At 42.4% G+C, this 25636-nt stretch overlaps 1 protein-coding gene across 1 annotated transcript in view; it reads right to left on the bottom strand.

Moving 5' to 3' along the window:
* Positions 1-25636, bottom strand: part of jarid2b (jumonji, AT rich interactive domain 2b) — a 110553-nt gene that overhangs the window by 28084 nt on the left and 56833 nt on the right. The window contains exons 2-4 of the mRNA XM_034301794.2: positions 24951-25086; positions 20069-20192; positions 3838-4007 (exon numbers count right to left, since the gene is read on the bottom strand). Of these exons, the coding sequence (XP_034157685.1) occupies positions 3838-4007; positions 20069-20192; positions 24951-25086 (430 nt within the window). The remainder of the gene's footprint in view (positions 1-3837; positions 4008-20068; positions 20193-24950; positions 25087-25636) is intronic.

Genomic DNA, 25636 nt, shown 5'->3' with positions numbered 1-25636 from the left:
TGATGTCAAATCAACATGGCTGCTCACAGCATGAACAGTAAACACAGCAGCACTTCCTTCTTTTAAACGAATTATACCGTACATACAAGTATTTGCTTTAGATCACTCAACATACAGACTATACAGTTCACTGTTTTGAGGAGGAAAATACACATCACTCAATACAGTTAGCTGGCTAGCTTGCTGCTAACAAGACACAAACACAGAGGCATCCATGTTCTTCCCCCACACTATAGCTCGAAAAAGCTAATTCCGAGTTCTGACTTACCCCAGAGTCATTTTCGAGCGCTGCAGGTTAATTTCGAAAACACAGCATAAAACACTCCTTTTGTAACACGTCTATCTGGTACCAACAACCATGCCACGGCTAAAGTCACAGAGATCACACTTTTTCTTCATTCTGATGTTTGATGTGAACATGAACTGAAGCTCTTGACCTGTATCTGTATGAGTTTTTGCACTGCGCTGCTGCCACATGAATAGCTGGTTAGATAACTGCACTGTGCAGTTGTACAGGTGTTCCTAATAAACTGGACGTTGAGTGTATATGTGTATAATACAAACATGTAATATGAAAATATCATTTTTTTGAACACTCGCGGACATTTTGGACTCTGTTAGCCAACCAGTTCACCAAACCTCAAACATGCAGATTGGAAAATATATTGTAACTCAACAAAAGTAACTAACGACAAATAAATAGAAATACAACATGAATAATCCTGGGATAACGATATGCCAAGGGCCAATTACACACCTGAGATCATCAGGCTAACAGATCCTCTATCAGGAGGGGTTAAAGGTCTTGGCCGCAGATGTCGGAGAGTGAAGTGCACACAAGCTTCCCGTCACACTGGGGGTTGGGGTTGGGGGGGGCGGCTTTTAATACCATCATCTCTACTGCAGAGTGAGGCAGGATTACGGATTAAATCTCCTCTAATTTACATTCCTGAATGTCTACGAATCCATTAACCCAGTTTGCCCTGAGCCTGAGGACTTGCCAGGCAAATTCAATCAGCCTACACGCACATACACGCACACACGTCTGAGGTATAACAGCACACATCAACATGCCTAATTAAATTGACATCGGCCATCTTTGTTCCTCAGCTGAGCTCACTCACACACACGACTCAAAAATACACCAGACTTTTCGGAAAACACACATTTACAGTAGATTTGAAGCAGAATCCAGTGCTTACTCAAAGGTTACAGCTGCGTGTTATGTAACACACTGCCACTTTATCACTTTATCTGTGTGCGCGAGCGCGCAAGTGTGTGTGTGTGTGTTTGCGTGTGTGTGCGTGCGTGCAGCGACAAAGCAGAATAGACATCACTAACAATGACCTCCTGGAAAGTGCAGTAACTTGATCGGTACATCTCCCACACACACAAAAACACACACACACACACACACACACACACACACACACACACACACACACACACACACACACACACACACACACACACAAACACACACAAACACACACAAACACACACACGTTTTACTTATATTTGTGAGGACCTTCCACTGAGAATCCTCAGTGTAGTTAATTAACACTAAGTTACATGTAAATCTAACCCTAACCTTAACCTCAGTAACCAAAAAGAAATCTATGGGCTCCTTAGTATTTTTAAATAAAAGCTGCATTTTTTTGTAAGAATAAGCAGTTTTCCTTGGATAGGATATAAAAACATGCACACACACACACACAGATATAAATACCCACCCGAGCTTGAATATAAAGCAGCATAGAGGGGTGCTTGTGTGTGTGTGTCACATTACTGTACATTGCATCATAAATTAAAGCGCTCCCTAAGGAGACTAAAAACCATTTCACATTTAAGGACAAAAAACGGAGCTCATCACAGCAGGAGAATAAAACTCCACTGGTGCAGAAACTCCTCTTAGCCGTTCCCTGCACTTCCTGTGAATGATTACAGCACGTTGTTAATCTCAAACCTCAGCACTGCGCATTCCTGTCACACACAGCCGTCTGGCTAAACTGGCTTTATAAGATAAGCTAAAGCTTGGCTTGGACATCAGCCGCAACAGTGCTGCTGTACAAACGACCCTCTGACCTCGTCGGCCTTCACCAGGACACCATCGATCTGTTTCAGAAAGGAGAAAATATTTACCCTCCCTTCACACGCTCGCTCTCTCTGAAAAATCAACACCCCGAGCGAGAGATCAGAGCTGGTAAGTCTGACTGACTGACTGACTGACACACACACACACACACACACACACACACACACACACACACACACACACACACACACACACACACACACACACACACCCCTCTGTAGACTAAAATGAGAAGGATAAAAAACTAATTGGAGGTTTTCACACACTAGAAATACTTTAGAGTTAAAGCACTGCCCTGTATATGTTACACACCCTGTCTAACACACACACTATTCTGTTTAAAATTTACTATATACAGGCACAAGCTGTATGAAAATGGCATTACTGCTGTATGAGATGTGGGAGTTTTAACACACACACACACACACACACACACAGACACACACACACAGACACACAGACACACAGGAGAGAGAGAGAGAGAGAGAGAGAGAGAGAGCTGATCTCAGTAGGAGTGTCTGATCTATAAATAATTGTACCAGTGAATTGTCGACCAAGCGGGCAGCGCATCTGTGTGTGTGTGTGTGTGTGTGTGTGTGTTGAGCAGGAGTAAAGACACAGGACTGTGTGAGTGAGAGACAGTGAACATACAGACGCCTCAAGCAGACCTCACAGAATTTAACCTGGACTCCATTACAGCAGCTTACTCTACTATGACAGACAGACACAGACACAGAGAGAGAGAGAGAGAGAGAGAGAGAGAGAGAGAGAGAGAGAGAGAGAGAGACACACACACACAGAGAGATGGACGAACATACAAAGGCTCACATACCAGACTGACAGAGAGAGACAGACAGAGAGAAACAGCCAGATGCTGACAGAGACGGCCAGAGACCAAAATACCGAGACAGACACTGACAGACTGATTTATGTACATTATACCTACACGCATGTATATACAGTGCGAGCACACACACACACACCCCCACACTCACACACCCACACCCTAACACTCCAGTGTAGCCTCCTGGGCTGACAGACAGATCAGTTGAAATTGTGCGTGTGCGCGTGTGCGTGCGTGTGTTGGCCAAGCCTCTCTCATTTAGAAGTGCATTATGAAAATGCATTTGATACAGAGAGGGGCTGCCAAACGGCCCTCTGTCAATTTTATGGCCATGTGATGAAGTGTGATGAGCATGCGAGGATGGGCTGGACCTCTGGATCCTTGTGTGCATCTGCATGAATCTGTGTGTGTGTGTGTGTGTGTGTGTGTGTGTGTGTGTGTGTGTGTGTGTGTGTGTGTGTTGTCCCTTAAGGGGGAATTTTGCTGTTTCCTGTGTGGCTCTGGAACTGCTTTTTAACCCACTTTACAGGGCCAGTCTGGGTTAATAGCAATACCTAATTTGACTAATGGACCTATTTGTATTTGTTTCCCAGAAGCCTTTGCTTGCTGCGTGATTGCACTCTGCTTTTCTTCGATTACACCAATATCTTTCAGCATCTCACAGGGTCAAATCTCACACCTCAGCAATAAAATCAAACAAGGAGCCACTGTGGGCTGAATCAAGATAAGAACAAGAAGAGGAAAGACAGAAGCAAAGAGCTGGACTGAAATCCCAAACCCTGAGAAAGAATATCTTGTAGAAGGAACATTAATACCCTTAAAACCTATCCTTATCCTTAAAACCTAATTCCTATATTAGGTTAGGTAAAATACATATGATATTAATTTTAAAAAATACCTCGTAGGCAGAGGAAAGTGAGGAAGTCCTCGGTCTTGGGCTTGCGTCTGGAGAGATCGGTGATCTGCGTGGCTGGTGTGGGCAGTGACGGGTCGGCCATCTTCACCGGAGTGCTGCTGGGAGAGTTGGGCTGAGACTGAGCAAATTTCCTCTGGGCCTGCAGTCTGGGTCTGACACAGACAAAGAAACACACTTAAGAAAACTGTATTTAGAGCAAAGTGCATCTGATGCTACAAAATATGTAGCATCAAACACCAAAGATCCCTATCATTACTATAATCTCACACCATATGGGGAAAGGATAAAGTGACTTTGAGATGATCAACAAGCTGGCACATCAGATACATGCAAAGCTGCCACTGATTTAATGTTTTGTTTTAGAGCTCTTTCAGTGTGATGCATATATACTAAGTTTTATTTTAATAAGAAAAAAATAAGGGAAAAATAGATAGCTTCCTTATATACTAAGGTTGACAACAGCCAAGCCTCCAGAAACTGATAGACACAAAAGCCACAACTCCTTCACTGAGATTGACATGTACAGATACCACACCCCCTTCACTGACCTGCATGAAGGCCATACCTCCTTCACTGAGACTGACAGGCACAGAGGCTCCACCTCCTTCACTGAGTGACATGCACTAAAGTCAGGCCTCCTTCACTGAGACTGACAGGCACAGAGGCTCCACCTCCTTCACTGAGTGACATGCACTAAAGTCAGGCCTCCTTCACTGAGGCTGAAAGGCACAGAGGCTCCACCTCCTTCACTGAGTGAGGGGAACAGACACCACACCTTCTTTGAGCAACAGGTACACAGGCCATGCCCCTTTCACCTTCACCAGGCACAGAGGAGGCACCTGCTTTATTGGAACGGACAGTCTCAGAGGCCACACCCCCTTCATCCTGAGTGACAGACACAGCTCCTCGAACCGTTCGGATATTGTTTTAGTGATGATTCTGATTTTAGCACAAATTCTGATTTTAGCACAAATTCTATTACTAGTGTCCATGCTACGAAAAGGAATTTTAAAAAATACTTGAAGCGCCTCTGTTGGTAATATTTTCCTTGATACAGTCTTGTCAGTAAAGCTAAACGGAAATGAATTTACCAAAACAAAGAGAGAGAGAAAGAAAGGCACAGAGAAAGAGAGACTGTATGGATTACACATACACCCTGTCTTTATGGCCACATTATGAAAACAAATCCCCCTCTTAAGCAGTGCGTCTCGAATAACGCTACAGAGGGCTATAAATTCCTCTCGCAGTATTTACTCTCAGAAATGGCAAAGCGTGACTCTGGCTCTCACTGTCGCTGCAACTAATTCAGTCAATCTGGATGGGATTGGCATGGCCTGGGCCACGGCGCCGCTCCGTATAATTATTATCCAAAAAGTGTCAGAGTGGAGAGAAGGGCCGAGGGTGTTGTGCTTTTCCCCCTCGCTCTGCTCCAGAGCAGCACCTGCCAGCTGCCGTCCGGCCACCTCGTAATTACTGAATCCTGATTCGTGTCACGGGCCTGAAATGTAATTAAGTTTCTCAGTTAAACGCCGCCGAGGCGTCTGCTGCAGCTGACGAGTGATAAGAAGTACAAAGGATGCATCAAATTGCAGGCAGACTTTTAAAGCTAGGAGCTTTGATTCTCCTGAACCCTCTGCTCTTTTATCCTTCTCCTTTTTTTTTAGATTAGAAACTCGCTGGTCACGCTGGCGAATATGAGGAGCTGTCATACATGCCAGGCTTTTCTAGAACTCTCTAGATGTCATTTCATATGAAATGCTAACAGAGTCTAGTTTTATGCATAAAGAAAAGAATCTGCATCGCTTAAAAAGATGCATTTTGTGGCTCAGATGGTGATGGTGTAAAACAGAAAAACACAGTAATCATATAATCTTACTCAAAATGGCAAATATTTGACATCTTTAAAAATGATTTCGCTTCTCTCATGTGTAATATTCTGCTCTCAGCAGCTGAAACAGTTCACTGACCGTTCACACTTTATTACTTAAAATTAAAGTTTTAAACCAAATAACCAGAGAAAAAGGATCAAGGTTTTATATACAGTTATATACAGAAACTCCATATTTCATACCAATATTGTGCACTTGTACAGGAAAAAAGGGAAAACTGCACTTAAAAAAATAAAAATTATATATATATATATATATATATATATATATATATATATATATATATATATATATATATATATATATATATATATACACACACATACACATATATATATATATATATATATATATATATATATATATATATATATATATACACACATACACACACACACACATATACACACACACATATATGCACCTTCCTGGGAAATCTAGTTATGTGTGTGCGTGTGTGTGTGTACTTAGAACTAGATTTCTCAGAAAAATGCATTCACACCGCAGTGAAGTGACACGTTTCCTTTGCCAGGATTTGGCTATACTGAAATTATCAGACATCTTTGATGATCTGATTGGTCACTGCCTAATGATATTTGCTTCAAGTTACGAAATCTTTAATTTTCCATACTCCTTGCTTGCTTTGTGCTGCTCTCACTCCCATAATGCTCATAAAAATGGAATGAAAGTTGCTTCAGTGTGAATAAACCTCAGTGACGTTTCATTACCGAGTGCTAAAAGGTTCCCTGCTTATAAAACTGAGGAGTAAGAGCAGAAAAATGGCTTTCAAGGGCACGGACACACCAAGTTGACATTTAAAAAAAACTGTCAAACCAAGACAGCCAGCACACTCATAGATTCAGTACTTGGGCAAAAAGGGCAGAAAACTAAATTTGACTGAATGAATTGAATGAAAAAAGGACAAAAAGAAATTGTCCTAATTAACAACTACCGCACTACATAGTGCAGAGTATTACAGCAGTGTACAGTTCAACTCTCTGCCTAGCTACCATAATAACGCCACTGTGAATCTGTGAAAAGATCCGATCAGTCATTTTATTTAAAACAATTTTACAGCAGTGAAACAGAAGGTGGTGAAAAGGTCAGCAGAAGTAACATGGATGACAGTCAGCCACTAAAACACTACAGCATCCAGTGTCCAGTGTCATCTTCGCATATTTGCATCCTAATGGTTAAGACAGACTAAAGTTAGACAACATTTTTGTATGGCTAACCAATGAAGCGATATGATTTGATCGACTCTAACAAGCAACTGATTAGATGTTAAAATCTATTTTTGCAACCACAATTTCACTCTCTGTCCTTTCTCCTTGTAAAATATGACCCACCACTGCTGGAACGTGTTAAAATACACTGACAATATACACGATGATATATTTGTGCCATATCTATTTTGCCACCCTTGTGTAACAACAGGAGCGCATCATTTGTGCGCACGTATTTATTTCAGCTCCATTTCATCATTACGCTGTCGATCACTGCCCTTGGCTCTTAAGGCACGCTTCACACCAAACAAGCAGGGAGAAGAGAAAAGATCAAACATCATCTCCTGCTGTACAAATTAATCTCACATTCAATCAGACGCCTGTTAGTGCGATTTCTCAGCGAGCGCAACAGCTTTGACACGGCTGAGACGGCGTCGCTAATCAATTCTGACTAGCGCTGTTCTTTCACCAGATGCATCAATCCTCTCAGGCTGCTTCTTCCTGCTGCGTCTGCACATGAAGAAAGGCGTTAAGATTTCACCTAACCAGAATGAAATCTTGGTAAAAGACAGCATTTTCCTGCAGAAGTACAGAGTGTTCGTGGTCTGTATCAAATCGCATCGATTCACTCCTGATGGAAAACGTGTTTCTCAAGAGCAAATCGTTAAACGAACATGCCGAGAGGAAGATTCTGCCTGGTTTAGACAGACGGTGCAGACGCATACTGCGTGTTAATGAACAACCCCGGTGTTCCAAACCAGCCTACACATTTACACTATAGAGAGTCACATGATGTGCTTGAGAGGCAGTACTGAGAGCCACATTGCTCCAAAGCTTTTAAAAAAAATAAATAATCGACGTGTGAATATTAGAACATCAGAGAACGGCATGAAATATGCAAAGGCCATTTCCTGCACCGGCAGAAAATGAGAAGAATGTGCCGCTATAAACTTACTGCTCTCTGTGAAACGTGGCTAGGCTTTGATGAGCGACTGTACGACTAAATGACAGTAAATAACAGAAAATAGAGAGAGGTAAAGTAAGAGCCCGAGACAGAGGGAGATAAAGAGGATCTGTGATCACTAATGGAAAATATGATGGAAAGGGGGACGGGAAGGAGGAACTACTGGTAATATATCAAGGAAAGGCATGTCTGGATCAATACTCGGACTTATTAGATATTCTATTATACAATATACAACATTATAGCACAGTGCTATTTAATTCTTTATTCTGATTAGTCAGGTGTTGATTAATTATCTATAACAGCAGATCTGACAGTAGTTCTAGCTTTAATGTTTATAATAATGTACTAGTTCTAATACTCTATTGTTTCTATAGTAACGACTTATTTATAGAGGGAGAAACTCCACATATACGGGTTAAACACTTGCAATCATTTATTTGGTAAGGAGAAACTGACCTTTTTCAAAGGAGCCTCCAGTGTGAGCACTTTTTAAGTAAGAGGTAAAGCTGTTACTAAGTTTACTGGCTTTATGGTTTCTTGGGAGAGAAAAAAAAAAAATAAAGGCAAGAGAGTGAATGACTATTTTTAGCTGCTATAACATAAACTAGTGTCTCATTCCTTAATGAATAATAATAATAATTAAAAAAAACACGTTAGCTTTGGAAAATTGCTCTGGTGTAAGAGCAATAAAACACTTCATGACATGCTATCATTGATTATTTTATCTCGAGGTGGTAACAGTAATTCCGCTTCACAGCGACCCTCCGTCAATTTTTTTCCTATAACAGCACGCCCCATTGTGCTTCCTTACATAAACACTTGGCTAATTTATACAGCTATTAAATGGAATTTGTATATACCGTGTACATAGTACATTATAAATTTGTATATTGATAACATTTTATGGCATTTTATATTAGGTTATTGTCAACTACTATCCAAAATTATAAGGATATATATTTATATTATGCATGTTTAGTTATGTAACTGTTTGCTAATTTATGAGATTACAATAAATCTTTCCTCTAGCAACCATAATCAATAAAAAGCCTCACAAACTGAACCAAGTCACAGATGAATGGACAGACAGACAGACAGACAGACAGAAAGGGAGAATTCAGTGAGGACAAACACCCAGGGTTTTGCACGGATTCCTTAAAAAAGTGGCATCCCTGAACAAGCTGTACTGCCACACACAGCTCTATAGCTTTATTCCTTCCGCTATCACTTGCCGGATGCCAAATTCCTCCCGACTATTGCTTTTACTGTGAAAAATCCACTCACACACCGCTCTAGACGGAGCACCCAAACACAGCAGGGCGTCGTGAGCCTCAGGCTCGGCGTTGACCAGCACAAATTAAAGTCAAAACATGCTCGGGAATTCTGCAAGAGACGAGTGAAACCACACACAGCCCACAAGCCCGAGACTCCATCCAGCTGATAATGGAGGCCTTGCTTCATACGCTCGGCTGCCTTGTTATAGAGACGACGAGAGAGAGAGAGAGAGAGAGAGAGAGAGAGAGAGAGAGAGAGGGGCTCACAGCTGTGCAGGTTGGATAAGTGAAGAATTCTGGGCTGTTGACAGACACTGGAATGTGGACAAATGGCAGAGAGAGAAGAGAAATCTTCCCTGGGGACAAAGCCAGCAGCTATTTTTCACAAGAGATTACACGCCGACTGACAGTTCATCACAATGTCAGAGACATTTTGGGGAAACTGAGCTGAGCTGAAGTGCAAGCCAACACACACATATAAACACTTCAAAACAAATCATCCCCACAAGCCCGGGCCAGAGGCCAAGCGCCTTAATAAAATATTACCCATCTCAACACCATTTAAGACTGCAATTCACGAAGGTTTAAAATCTAATTTAAGCTCCGTGTTCAAGAAGCAAAAGGTACAATGGATGCAATTTTTCAAGAGACATCAAAGGAACCAAGCTTTAAACCAAACAAGACAGAAGAAAGCTGTTAAATAAAATAAAACCTAGTTAAAGTCACAACAGTGATGGTCCACTATGGCAGAATCCTTCACTGTATTTGGTTGAGTTTCACTGTTTTGAGTTTTTTGTATATAGTTTCTATGAACAGCATCTGTAATTTTTTTCACAGTGACCAAGGGCATAAAACTGATATTTCCTTGTACTGAAAAAAAAATGTGTTTGTTTTACTCAAAACTCACTTATAATGGAGGGTAGCTGTTGGGGAAGTCAATAAAGGCTTACGTAAAACACGTATTTTTGTAATTCTTCAGTCAAAAGGTTCATACTCTTTATGTAACAAGAATTTGTGGTTACACATTACCAGTATCTGATCTCACAAAAATACAATGCAAACAACTGGAATTACTTCTTATTGTACATAAAAAAAGCAAGAACTGCATAATTACAGCTTCCCATGTTTGCCTTTATTCTAAGACCTTTATTGTTAGAGTGTAATGGTTATAGTTGTGTTTATAGTCAAGTAAACAGGTCAAATGTGGTCAAATTGTTGTTGTGGTAATTGCAGTGATGCAGTGAATAGATATTATGTGGTACCCATGCAGTCAGCAAAACAGATAGACTGGGAGATATACAGATATAGAGAAATGGGCAAGCGAGCACCTGCAGAGAAGTCACAGGAGGAGGGATATCCCCAAGACGTCTCACTCTGACCTCCGACCACATCTACGGGACTCAAACTCTGAGCATGCAGACTGTATTAAAAGCAGATGGAACAAGAAACCCCACTGGCTTCAAACTGAACCTCAGAAAAACTGAGAAACAGAAACCACAGCTTCGTTGGAAGACGCAGCAGTATGAGGGCACACCTTTCACCGCTGGTCAGTTTGGAAAATGAAGAGCCTGGAGAGCATGGATGATTCTGACGGATTAGCGCAGCTGACTCCACACGGGCCTAAAATGCAGGAAGCATGTCGAAGTGCTGCTTATTTACCCATTATTCTTTGCACAGAGTTAATCATGCACATTTTTTTCTGGCAGCGTTTAAAAAGCTCATGAATCACAAACTGTTCAACCATGGTGTACACAGGGACGAATCAGTTCAACTGAATCAGCGGAGTGCACATTTTCTCAGCGCTCGGTCAGCAGATGGCAAGTCGGCACCAATGTAAAGCCGCCAGGGAACGCTGCTGGAGTGCTGCAAAGACAGAGCTCTGGCTCTGCTTGGAGGTAATATGGTTATAAATCAGACTACAAAAAGGAGGAGGGTGCACTCCTTCTTGACCACATCCTCTACTCCTCTCCTCTATCACCCACTCAGCCCCGGAGCGGAACTAAAGGAGCCAACGACTGGCTCCTCTAGACTTCCCTCTTCCGCTGGAGCTTTTCTCTCTCTTCCATCCTGAGCAAAAGATCCTGAAACCCAATAACCCCACTGAGCTTCCTGCCCTGTGTGCTCCTTAATGGGGCAGATAGTGGCTCTCACAATGGCGCGAGTTTAATGGGAGGCCAGAGCCATGCATTATTCAACATTGATAAAAACCCACAATAGGCTGAGATCATCACGGGGGAGGGAAAGGCGCCGATCCCCTTACCCCGCCGTGCCAATCAGTCCTGGAAAAGCAGAGCATTGGGTTAAAGAGAGCAGAGGAGAATGACAGTGCTAGGTGAAAGACAGCAAAGAAGAACGAGTGATGGGTGAAAGAGAGCCAAGGGAGTGCTCGGCCTGATTTCTACACCAGAAAAATGGAAACAGAGGTGCTCTGCGAGTCTATACATGCCTGACTCGTTTTTTTGCCATCACACTATCTTGTGCTGCTGAGGCTGAACGAGTAACACCTTATCATCAGGAGACTGAGATATGGGGTTAGAGGGCTAATGGAGCTCTCTGGAGTTCAGTACAGCTGGCCAAGATTCCAGAGAGATAGAGAGGAGGAGGGGGAGAGAAAGAATTTGAAGCAAAGAACAAGAAACTTTCTGGTCGTATATTCTGACAATGAGAGAAAGGAACAAATACGGAAAGGGAAAAGTTTGAGAGAGGTGGGTGAGCACCTGCAGAGGAGGTGATGGAGGGGGGATTACCACAGGATGTCCCTATTCATCCCAGTCTAATCTCCTTCACCTCAGCCTTCAAAGTGCTGCCGCTCTGATGTTTCTACACGTGTTGCTGTTCTGTATCACTGATTTGCTCTGAGAGTAGCGGCAGGAGTGAAAAGCAGGAGTTCGGATCCGCCAGAAAACTACAGCAGCGCAGCCTGGACTCGCTCGGCTAAAAAACACAGGATAGGAGGGGGGAGGAAATGCTTTCATAACCTTCACGTTACCTCGTTTTATAAGCAACAGCTGCTGTGATCTGCGGTTTTCCCCAAAGCTAGTTCACTGCAAGCACTGGTGTACATCACTAGCTGACACATGCACAATCCCATGCTTTTATACATGAATGTGTGTATGAAGAAACACATGTTCGTGCACACACTTTGGTCTTGCTTGAAAATTGCTACGTACAGGAGGTTAATGCTTCATTCTATTGGCTCCTACTTAAATGGGTTAAAGGTGATCTCACCATTCAGAACACAAACAAACCCTACTGATCCCCCTGGTCAATAAAAGGGGTCATAAGCAGGTCCTGGAGAGACCTCAAAGTCTCTGGTAATGTAATCTCACTCTGAAGCTTTGCACTTGCAGGACGGAGACACACACGAGTACTCCAGTGTGTTCGTCTGTCATCGGCAGAGGTTAACGCTCGTCTAAAAGAGCATGAGATAGGGATAGGGACAAGGGGGCTTCCACAAACAAAAGCTTGGCTTAGGCACCATGAGTAAACAATGTGACCCTTCCAGTCCTGCCCCAGGGTATCAAAGCATTCCTTATCTGCAGGAGTCGCTCCTAATCTCAGCAGCAGACGAGAGGAGCAGGGGTGAGCCTCGCAGGGAGGGAGAGTGAGATGAATGAGTGGAGTGAGTAGATGGATGATGCGATGAAGAGAGGGCAGGCTCCGATCGACCCTAGGGGGTGAAGCTATTTGAGGTTCAGAGAGGGAGGGTTGGCAATGGCTTAAATTCTTTGTGGGAAATGCCGAACCTCTTGTTTCAGTGTTAACATTAGCTTTTTTCCCCATTCCATTTTTTTCCACAGTGAAATTAACAAGGCTCATGCACCCATCTTTGGCATCCTGCGCAAGGGGTAAACTGCACACCAGTACCATGTCAGCCTGGTCATTAACATGGTCAAAACATACAGCAAAGAAGCTTCTGAAATTAAATGATCGCCAAAGAATAGACCAAGAATCTCTAATCCTCACAGCACGTATCAGCAAAGCAACCAATATCAGGTTACGGGCTACAGAAGCCTTCATATAGAAGAAGCTTTTTTAAAATACAGATGAGAATAGTTAATATGATACTACCACATGAAAGACATGTCCCTAATACAGCTTGCTATCACTATGGAAAACAGGAGATTCGTTTACACTTACCCTGACATGACACCCAGTTAATTGTAAATTCAATTGGCAAAAAGACAACAATGTCTTCAAGTGCGCAGAGCGACAAATTTTGTTCACGGCTACTGGCTGATGTTCTCAGTCTAACTCTCTCTCATTTTCTCTGTCTTTCTTTTTCTCTTCTTTCCTTCTCTTTTCCCCTTAAAGCTAAACAGCTCCAGATGGGCCACATGTTCATGATAAACTCTCCCTGCAGCGCCTGCCAGCATAGAGCAGCTGGCTCATAGGAGTGCAAAACACAGGCAGCAATGCGCGTGCAGAGCAGTTCAATATTGGGGGAGGGGGGGGGGGGTGTTGGGAGTGGTTCAGAGAAGACCCAGAACTCCATTGGGGACTCCTGATAACATTATAGAGGGTCAGGATATCCAAAAACCTACAACCTGGAACCCTTGGATCAGCAAGGTCCAGAAACTAACACTGTACTTGGTCATCAAAGTCCAAAAGTCCAAAAACCCCTGAGCACTGTATCAGGTCAGCTAGCCCAATGCCATATGAGGTCACTGCTTTGAAACCAGTCAGCAAGGTGCAAAACCTTAACACTACGTAGGGTCAGCAGCAATAACCCACACTCGATATGGGGTCAAGTAGGTTACTATACGTCCACTTACTGTCTTGAGTGTCAAAATCCCCCAAAGCTATGGTGAACTGGTCCAGCAGGGTCAGTAGGCCTAACTCTGTACAGGATAATGAAGGTCCAAAACCCTGACTGTGTATACAGGGTTTTAGGGTCAGCAACCCCAAGATAATATGAGATAAAATGCATCTATCTAATACACAGAAAAGAACAAAATTATCCACAGAAAAATGCATGAATACAAGTAGTTATGTTTCAAGTTGCTTTCACAAATCCAACCAAGAGCCAATTCCTGTATCAAACAGACTTCAGAAAAAAAGGTGCTGAGAGGAACCCAGGACAGACATTTCGTGTTGATGCAGTAAAGACAAGCCAGAAAGCAAGGCTGACCTCCTGCTTGGAAATAAATAAGTGTGACTTTAACACCATTCCCCAAGGAGAACCCGGCTGTGGATGCTTAATGTAAACACAGCTGCCAGAGCTGAAGTGTTTATTGCTTTTCTGTCTGTCTGAGCAAGCGAGACCACTAGAGGTGACCCCATTTTTTTGACCCCTTACTTCCCATCCCCCTCCCATTGCCACATACTAGGACATTGGTGGGGGGACCACAAAGGGCACAGATGCCAAGCAAAACTGAGCACCCAGGTGTCACACATACTCTTGTTCAAAATTACAGGTGTATAAGACTACTTTATCCATGAGTTCTAAGAGAAGGACAAAGAAGCACTTGAGTAACTATTCAGTAATGGCTTTGAACGCTACTTTTATTTACACACCTATTCAGGAAAGATCAAGGCGTTAAGTCAATCTTACCACCACCATGCCTTTGTGCCTGCATTTATAAAATATGGTGGACCACAATAACTCACCCACACTGTGTGAGGGCATGATGGAAGAAAAGTGGTAGGCAAGCTGAAGTCAGAGGCAAGGAATGTTTGTAGACGTCTGCATGGCTGTTCCAAACATATGCAATTCTTTAAGTAATTGGGTTCACGCACAATTAATATTTTCAAATAAATGATGACCTAGTGAGTACATGTTCTAGTCTCTCCAGAACTGTGTTTTTGGCTAACAGACTTGATTAGATCATCTTGTTGTGCCCTCTTCTGAATATTTGCACAACAGTAGATGATGGGAACACACACAGATGCACATTTTGTTTTGCTGACTTTGTGGAACATTCACTTAAATTTTGTGAATACTGCGGTTGGAACGGTACCTGGAGCTGTGAGAATGACAAAGAGGGATGTAGATAGAACAGGAGAAAAATAAAGCGCAAGAGAGACCAATAAGCCGATAAATGTCTGTGTGTCCATCCCCTGTCCCCTTTTAAGATGTCTATCACTGTTTATAGGCCATGGACTGTGGTTTAATGATGAAACAAGACACCATAGCTCAGACAGGTGCAACCACTCAAGCCTTTCAGTCTTGGCCTTGCCTCTCTCTGGATTCACTAGCTAGCTAATAACTTCCACAAGCTGACAAAGATCCAGCTCCAGGCTGCCCCATGTTCCCAAGCCCTTGGGAGTGTAACACAAGCATGTTGGGACAACAGCACAACAAAGAGGTGCCAGGAGAGATCTTGGACTGCTGTAGACTATTGTACAATTCATATGCGATACTGCTTGCCACCAGAACAGAGTAAGAAATCATTTTAATGACGTAAGGAATCATACTTTTGTAATGTGCCAAATGAGTCACATTTTGCTCTGTCAGTACTGAACAAAGGAACTACATTCCATTTCTTTTACATAGAGAGGATACAAGTATATATATGCCTATTCACCTCACAAAAGGAGAAATTTGGTCAGACCTGTAGCATCTATAGGTGTGACTAAACCCCTTCATATGATAGCTTTATATACCATTAGAAAGCCTTCGCAAAGAAAGGGTTTGAGGTAAAACTAACAAAAATTACATTGCATGTTCAACCTTTTTTAAACCTTTTTTTTTTTTTTTTTTTTTAATCTTTGTTGCTCAACAACCCTCTTCTCAACAAGTGGGTGACCATGTGTCTTCAACCACCCAAAGTCATTTTGAAATTAACTCCTACACTTCAGTGCATCAATGGCATATCAATCTTAATGCACCCTGTTCCACTCCCTCCATATCCTTTAAAGATCAGATATGCACCACAGCCTTGACTCCTGAGAGCAAACACTTCAGTTAAGCACTCGACCAAAGGACATTCCTGCTCTGTGACTCAGCAATCCTTTGGAGCCAAAAAGCTGTACCTGGGCAGTGACTCAACAGGATTGTGTCAAACAGCATACCTGGATCTCAGTTTCTCACGCTAACCCTTGCCAACCCCCTCCACCCTCCACTACACACAGACCCACTGCATGCTAAACGCATAAGTCATTACTCCACTGAGAGTGAGCAATCATGCCTAATCGCTGTCTTTGTAGCCAGCATCGATTCCTGACACTGTTCAACGCACTGATCGGCATGCAGCATTCGTGACACCAAAGGGATTTACGGCAAAATCAATAGCGCCATTGTGTAGCCATAGAAATAGGCAATGGCTGCACGCCTGCTTGAATGGGTGCATCGAAATCAACAAAAAACAAACCAACTGTGGAATTGAGGAGGAGGGACACAGAGCGAAGAGAGCTCTGAAATTGGCAAACTACTAGAAAAAGATTTGGCACCAGCTACACAGTGCAAGCAAACAAGCATACCAGCAATGTTCACCATGAGAGAGAATTTCAAGTGGGCAAACAAACTAGCAAGGACAAACCAAAGAAGCCCTTGGCGCATAGTTCCTGCCAGTCCGATGGGGACCACGTGTGACCTTAGTCCAATGTCAGTTATGCCTTTGGCACAAACTAAAGTTTCTGCAAGATCTGCATCTCTTAGAAGCCTGGGAAAGCAAACACAGCGTTGCTCTCATCCGCCTCGTCATGGCCTTTCCCTGCAACCTGGTACCCTGGCACCTGGTCCTTGATGTGCTCTCACCACTCCCCTTCTCTTCATCCCTCTTTCCTCCCTTTCCTGTTTTTCCACCCAAGCCAGGTGTAGGAGACGCTGGCACCTCCTCAATCGGACATAGCCAAGCCAAGAAGAACTGCAGCAAACACATGGTGGCCACAAAAAAGTGGTAAAGCACAGACGGGCACACAGCGCCAAGTGAGCAGGTCTCTCATTAGGGCTGAGCAGAGCTGCCACTCTAATGAAAGGCAGAGAAAGGCACTCAAGAGCAAAAAGCCGCTGTTGTTGACAGTGTGGCGACGGCAGCCCACTCTCTTTGTGCTTATTTAAATCCCAGCTCAGTCTCTCTCTCTCTCTCTCCCCCCCCATTCTGTCGGTCTTTCTTCCTCTCCCCACCTCTCCGTCTGTCTCTCTTTCTCACCGCTGTTTTAATGATGGTGTCTAGAGGGCATTGCTCTGATTAAAGATTGCCATGCAGTATTAATTGACAGGTAGGACTGCAGGCAGGTGTTGCACGCTGATCCTCGCTCAGACAAACCGTACACACTGGCTCTGCTTTATGCCCACAAGTAAGTACATGTTACCTGAGAGACTGAAACGCACCCACACACAGCATGCAGTGGTGAATGGATTTCCAGGAGGGGGCCAGACTGGACATCTGCTGTAGTCTGGATGGTTGTGTGTGTGTTTTGGCCAGCTCTGCCTTTGATTCGGTGTCTCAGTTTTGGTACTTTTGTTCCCATGCAGCCCTCTGGAGATTGATTCAGCCCTCTTCAGAGGGAGAGCTGGCACTTCACTGGGCCTGGGTGTTTGCTGCATGTGTTGGTGTGTGTGTGTGTGTGTGTGTGTGCGCATGTGTGTGTGTGGTTATAAAGAGTGTCCTGGATGAATGGGTGCTTCATGAGGCTAATTCTTTTCATCTATGGGCTTTCCTCTGAGATAAGTGTGCCTGAGAGTACACAAACTCAGATCAAAGAAACACTCCTTCTGTTCCTGGAGACAAGGAAGGGTGCAAGTACATCTTTAAGAACTTTGTACTACCTCCAATGCAGTTCTGGCTAGAATAACTAAAGCTCCACTGGGCTTGTGAGTTACGTTACAGCAAGTAAGGACAAGTACAGAAAAAGGGATATAAAGACATTTCTTTATTTGAGCTTTCTTGGGATTTCATGGGAATCACGCTAATATAGACAACCTGGTAGACAAAGCATTAGTCTTTCAATAGTCTTGTCCTTGTAGCAAGCGAGAATGAACAAAGAATGTAAAGACAGGTGTGTGAATCAAGGAAATGAGGAATAAGCCTTGAAAAAGGGACACACTTTTGGACAGGGTAGCTTCATACCAGACAAAGGTTAACATGGTTTGTTTGGATATTTACACTCTGTGTGGCTCCCAACACCTCAAAGACCTCATTTTAATTTATTTTGTTTAGGAGAAGGTATAGTAGATGTAATAAATAATTGGCTAGTAGGATTTTGATAATGCAATTAGGGGTCCAGAGAACAAAAAAAAAGGCTTTATTGACTTTTGTAAAGTCAACAACTTTCAAGTCGTTTCATACATTTCAGGGTGGAGCAACACACTATTAGTGCATGGTACTCTCCACCCAGTGCACTACGCTGAGCTCAACTGAAAATGCATTCTAGTCACCAATAGGAACTTTTTTCCACTAATAGAATAAAGTAACTTTACAGATGGCAAACTTTTCTGCATCAGCAACATGCAGCGACGGGGAAACGGTGACCAATACAGAACAGCATAGTGCAAAACTGGCATACAACTCTGCTAAACACATGGTGAGAGAAAATAAAGATGCAGCTAAAAAAAAAAAGGCATGATCAGGAGAGGATGAGGGCTGTCTCTACACATCATTCCTCTAACCAGAAAGTTGAGTCCTGACTGATTTGAATTATCTGACATTAATGGATTTAACCTGATAACCAGTTTGGGATTAAATTACATTAGTCTAGACAACCAAAACATGAGACTGGGCAGTACATTGGAGCTTTCATTTGCCTGATGGGGTAGATAATGAATTTCTCATTTGTCCATAGCTGGCTGTACACACACTTACATGCTGAATGAGAGCATCAGAATAGGAGTCATCTGCAAACACACCCATTAAAAAAATCTTAATAAGTCAGCATTTTATTTTACTATGTTACTGAGCATGATCAATTCTGAGCTGGGGATTTGTCACTGGGCTGTTTCAGGCATTCAGCTTCATTATCCTGGTTTTACGGCATGATACCACACAAATCAGTGAAAAGGCACACAGCACGGCTTGAAAGAAATCAAAATCAATTGAGTTAAAAATAACTCTTAAAATGAATAGAGACTGCATCACCCTGGTGCTTGGGCCAAATGAGTAACAATTTTTTCCCCCTATTTCAAAAACTTACTTTTTTTTTTTTTTTAAAGGCATACTACACCTCAGGTACTTGTTTATTTGCCTGAAAAACATTAAGAAAAAACACACTACTTGTGTGAGGCAATTGCTTTTACTCCTTTAAGTGGCTTGGCGCATTTGTTCTACAAAAAAATTAAACATGGCAAAGAGTTAATTGCACACTGTACACGAACACATCTCATTTCCCTTCCTCTTTAATTATTAATTCAAACAAATACTAAGCATGGCTTAAAGAGACTAATTAAAAGTGACAAGAAATGAAAATTAATTTCAAAGAATGAGTGCTTATTATAAAGCCCTCTGATCCCCCAAATGACAACTCTATTGTGGAAGCAGTCGTGTTATCATTATCTCGCTAATAAGCACGGTGCGCAGCTCCAAACGGCTATCAGAACCAATCGCCAAGAAAGAAATGAATTATGGGAGGAATGTATGGGTCACACAGCGAGGATCTGAGTTCTCACTGTCGGCTTTTCCTCTCATTTAGATTTAGGCTTTCTAATTCTCAGTATCTTTTATATAGTAAAGATATTGATTTAATCGCCTCACTGATAATCACGCTTTTGCTCTTTGTTCTGCAGATAGACTCAGTGCTTTAGCTGGAACACACTCCCCATTCTGCTCAAACACACTCACTACTTGACTCGTTTTGAGAAAGACAGACAAAAAAAAGCAGGAGATATATGAACACAGTCTGATTTGGGCCACATTAGCCTCCGTGTGCGTGTGTGCCCGTGTACGTGTGTGTGTGAGCGAGTGTGTTGAGTCGTTTCACCTCTTTTTAGCCGGTCCATCCTCCCAGCACTCGCTCCCTCCATCCGTGCTTTGTGAGCGAGAGTCGTCCTCTTTGCGTCCTCCTTTAGAGCCAGAACCATTGAGCTGGACACTCGACAGAGAACCTACACACACACACACACACACACACACACACACACACACACACACACACACACAGAGAGAAAGAGACAGAGAGTGTCACATAACTGCCCTTATAGCCCCACAGAAGGTGCTGAACAGCAGCAGCTCCGACAGTACTGACTATAAGGCAAGTCACGGGTTTATATTAATGCACTCATTCTAATAAGCTTTCTTTATTAAAGCAGCAGCTAACACAGGGACATGTATACTGGACACTCCACATAAACTGATTTAAAAAAGTGTGTAGAAGTTTTCGGTGAGGACATGTTTTTTTTTTTTTGGAAGGAGTTTCCAGTGACAGTAACTTTAATTTTCCTGATACTGAAAGTCTTAAGGAGGAGACTCAATAACATGACAAGCTGCATTTTTTTTTGTCTAAAGAGAGGTTGGCGAGGGAACGACTGTTTAGACCTACGAATGTAAGCGATGAGCTAACTTGTTTTGTAGACAGTCCACAATCTAAATATAAATGGATTAAAAGCATGACATTCCTTAATGACTTAAAAATTCTTAGCATGATATAAATGTGATATACGAGGAATAAAACACTTCATGATATGCTATTGTTGGAACATAATCAATTATGAGGTTGTAACAGTAACTCTAACTTCATGTAGGGCTGCATCACACCACCCTGTTGTTTATTATTTTCCTATATTTTTTATGTATTTATTCTTTATGTTATTTATATTCCTTTTATTCTTTTTTTAACATGATGCCGGATCTAACAACAGCATCAGCATTCAAATCAACAGATGGTAAAACACCAGGTCTGTCCATGACCAACATGGCACACATACTACAACCAGAACCAGGAAGCAAAAGCCACGAGACTGCAAATGGCAGATAAATAACAGAGGAGAGGATGAAAGAGAGACAGAACGGCAGCGTTGGTTGTTCTAAGTGGCAGCCTTGATGAAGAACCTGTTTGTAGAGGAGAGCGGATGAAGCAAGCCCAGGCAGCCGACTGTTTGGGAAGAGAGCAAAACCGCAGTGTGTCATTGTGAGCCTTCACACACACCTCGCTGCGGTAGGTTGGGTCTCTGGAGCTTCAGACACACATGTGCCCTCACGTACACACGCACGCTAAACACTGTCAGCACTGTGGTCTTTCATATAATAGCATCTGGCTTATAGATCTGCTAAAGAGTGTTAATAGTCTGTAGAGGCCACACACATGCACACACATGACTGCTTGATGTCAACTTTATTCTGCTTTGCTTCTCATAATGTTATCGCTATCTAAATTACTAAGAAACAGTGTCATTTTCAGCCTGCATCATTTTCAGCGCCCCAGTGCTCATATTTGTTTTTTATATGTCAGATTTTGCTTACGTTCAGCGAACAGACAAATCATATGACCCACTTTTGTGTGAAATATGTTGGATCTCCAAACACTCTAAACTGCACACTAGGATATGAATCATATATCCAAGTGGCTTTATTTTGTCATCACCACTCAACCCGACGTGTTTTTCTAAAAGATTAGCGTTCGCTTCAGTTAACCCAAACTTCCCCCACACCCACCCCCCCTCCCCGAGTCCTTTTTCAAATCATCAGTCAGCCTTTAAACAAACAAGTCAAAGAGAGCGATCAAATTAAGCTTTTCTGTAAAACATCCATGAAAGGCTGTAAAAAGACGAGACCACCACGGCTGCACTTCAAACCGGCCGGAGCGGCTCTCCGCTCTCCGGGGACAAAACATTTCAACTAAAGATACAGAAAAGCAGAACCACTCGAGCCAAAATGGCTACTAAAGACAGAGCAAAGCAAAGGAGAGACTCATGCATGCCCTACATTCAGCACGGCGTTGCACCAGCTGCTTTTATATCAGACTGCACAGTGCCAGCGTGGAGAGAGTGAGTGGTTATAACTGTAAACAGCGGAACAGTAAAAATTTGTAGCATGGCGTATCAGCCACAGTCTTTAATGCACTCCAATTCAGATTTATACCTTGCTTTTACCTCGAATTTATTTCTGGCTCTAGACCAGGTACTTTTCTACAGATCAGGAACTATTTGGTGGAGCTTACTGTACTAAACCTTGCTGTTTGTTTTGTATCAGTGGCATGGGATGACCAGCAAAGAACATTTCTGCCATGTTTCCATTTTCTTTAACAGCAACAACAAAAAAAAAAAGGTTAACGAGAGTTTAGAGGGTGAGTTTTGTAAACGCTTCTAGCTGCAGTGCCAAAAAAAAAAAATTCATGAAGTGCAAAAACACAAATCCAGCTAGTTTGTGTTTATCATTTTGAAAGTTTTATTGTTTTATATATATATATATTTTTTTTCTTGTACCATTTTATTCAACGTACAGCACTCCGAGTTGTTTTAATGTGTTTTATAAATAAATCTTATAAAATGTTATTGTCAACCTCATTTAAGCTACAATGCAAAAAAACAAGAACAACTTCAAATCACTTCCATGTTCACTGTATTTTTTTTTAAATCATATACTAAAATTGCAAATCCATCATGCATTTCGTGTAATGATGACACACTGGTGCAGTTCCAGGGTCCCCGGTTTGACTGGGTTATTGTCTATATGGAGTTTTGTATGTTCTTCCCATGTTTGTGCGAGTTTCCTCCGGGTTCTTTGGTCTCCTCCCACCTCCCAATAACATGTCAGTAGGTGAACTGGCTATGAGATGGACCGGAGTCCTATCCAGGGCGTATGCCCAGTGTTCCCAGGATAGGCTCCGGATCCACCACGATCCCTAACTACTAGGACAAAGCGGTTACTGAGGATGAATTAATAAATTGAGTTACAAAACATAAACCCCCCCATATTGTCAAGGATTTATGTAGTTCATTTGGGAAGCGTTCAGTACTTTAGAAGGTTCTGGAACCTTGATGGAAACTTGCCTATTGTTATTAGAATATAACCCCCAGGACTATCAGAGGGCCAATGTCAACTCCACAAGGGAAACCCTTTAAAATAGTTTTTAAAAGTGTAAATGTTTGGTTGATTGTAATCCAAGCTTTACAGTGGTAACTGAGCGCATCTTCGTTTATTCATTCAACTGACACTTTTATTCAAAGCATTCCAAGCTTAGAGCTGAGCAGTTCAGGGTCAAGGAGCTTGCTCATGCGACTGAATGTACATCAATGCAGCACGTTAACTGCAGAATCACTGGTGCCAATCCTTACACAGCCTTACTTGCACACACCTTACCATGGAAAAGCAGAAACCGGCTCTCTGACAACCACAGACCAAGTAAATAAATAATTAAACAGAGCTCATTAAAACAAGCGGTTTTGTTCATAAAAATGTTTTCTTCTACATGGCTGCTTCAAACGATCCTTTAAAACACTGTGGCCTAAAAAGGAGGAGTTTAAAGTTGTACTGGAACAAGAACAAGTTGTATTTGTTGAGTTCTTCAGATTGTTTTAAAATGAAAACCAATGCCACGTTGCTCAGACCATGAAACTCAAAAATGTAAAGCTGTGAAATGATAGCTGTCTAGATCAGAGGACCAAAACGTTTAGTTTAAGCTGATGTGGCATTTTTATTCACCAAGGAAGAGGAAGAATCCACTCCAAACAGAAATATAAGCAGTTGAGGGTAAAGAGCCAAGCTCATGGCATTTCTAGCAGTCTTGGCATTTGAACTCACGACCTTCTGGTCACTAAAGAAGAAACTGAGACACTTCTGCATTAATTCTGCTGAAAGAGGAAGAGGAACAGGAAGAGAAAATTGGACAAGAGAAGAACAGTTCTCTAAAGAAGAAGAACAGATTTGAGAAAGTCACAATAATTGCTAAAATGTGTAGAACCAGCCTGTCACGGGAAGTGAGACAGAGACAAGCTGAGAGGCAGAGCGAGACAAAGAGAAGTGGACAGAGACAGGCGGTGATTACAGGTCGAGTGCAGGACTCGCAGTGACTGAGAGGAAAATGAAGAGTGACAGCCACTGTTGCACTCACTCCTCTCCACTCTCGCAAAAACAGGAGCACCTGTCTATCACTGTCTGCGCCCTGCCACTGAGCCACGCCCCCTCTTAAACACACACTCATGCTCAGTAGCGAGAGCAGTGGGAGGACATCTCAGTGAAACCCTGTTATTATATTTCCGCGGTTTAGCCTACGGCGATGCAGGAGGAAATCAGATCTGACACTGATCCTCTGCTAACACGATGCTGCCTGGCTGTGGCTGACTGGTGGAGCTGACTGGTGAGCACATCGTCACCATCACTTTAACACCACGGTGTGTATTTAATTAACAAGAATTCACATGATCAGCAAAATAATGACAATAACAATAAGGTTGAATGTTCATATCGACTATATAAATAGCAATGTTCCACCTCCTTCTATCAGTCAGATGTGCTTCATGTAACTATATGATAATAAACACTATAATGAAAAAGGACTAAGCAATGAGTAAGGAATAAAACACTTGGGAGTGTGCCATTATACTTTTTCAGTTTATAGTTCCATTTTATGTTGCGGAACAATATTGTGGAACGAATCAATTTAATTCTTGTTATCACTTACGTTTCTGATTTTCCTCTCTTGTAGTTAATGTTACAAAACCCTGACATTGGAGACACCTTCCAAAAATGCTAAATAAACCTCTCCTCACACATTGAACAATTACACAAATCTTTGCAGGGTGTCCACAACACAAGTACGTGTGTAAGTTCTTACTATGGAAATGATGGAGGCAGTGTGATCGCATTGGGAGTCTGAACTTAGAGTTGGATAATAGTAGTGAGATTGGACAGAAGTGTGATTTCACCATTTGGGCTTTTGGCTCCATCGCTGAGGCCGTCACAGAGCTGCCGTTTCTGCGCACTCTTAAACTCCTTCAGCGAGAGATAGAGGACCTTCCGCACCACTTGCTCTTCCGACCAGGGGATCCCATCGCTGTCGTCCTGCAAACAAACATAACAATTCATTAGTTAACAATAAAGGAGAGTTGGGATCAGAAGCATACACGGATATTGTACGTGTACTGAACCACCCTTCTATCTAGTACCAAATATGACAGTTATTCTAATGGCTTCATTTTTGGTAGCTTTCTTGCAGACTTTATATTTAATTATTGCTTTTTCTGTTATTTTAAAGCACAGAAATACAGTGACACATTCTTTCTAAAAGGGAACAGAATCCTGATGCCAACTTCCCATCTGTAAGCACACACTTCCTTTCTATGCACCCTAACACCGATCATAAAGATTCTCAGTATGAAGCGTTTTTCACAGAAGCCATGAGCAAGAACATGTGGTTGTGTCATCACGCACAACATGTGCGCATCACAAGAGAAGGTGAATCCAATATGGCACCTGGTTCGTGCCAAAATGTCTCCCACCTTGCTTACATGAACAAAGTGTCTTTCATTAATGTAGCAGTTCCAGTGCAGCTACAAGACGAGAAACAAAAGCCTTTTTTTTTTTTAATCTGCAAGCCACAACCTGATGAATC

This window comes from Pangasianodon hypophthalmus, chromosome 29, assembly GCF_027358585.1.
Source record: "Pangasianodon hypophthalmus isolate fPanHyp1 chromosome 29, fPanHyp1.pri, whole genome shotgun sequence".
In the NCBI taxonomy this organism is placed as follows: Eukaryota; Metazoa; Chordata; class Actinopteri; order Siluriformes; family Pangasiidae; genus Pangasianodon; species Pangasianodon hypophthalmus.
This window is presented reverse-complemented; position numbering and strand designations above follow the sequence as displayed.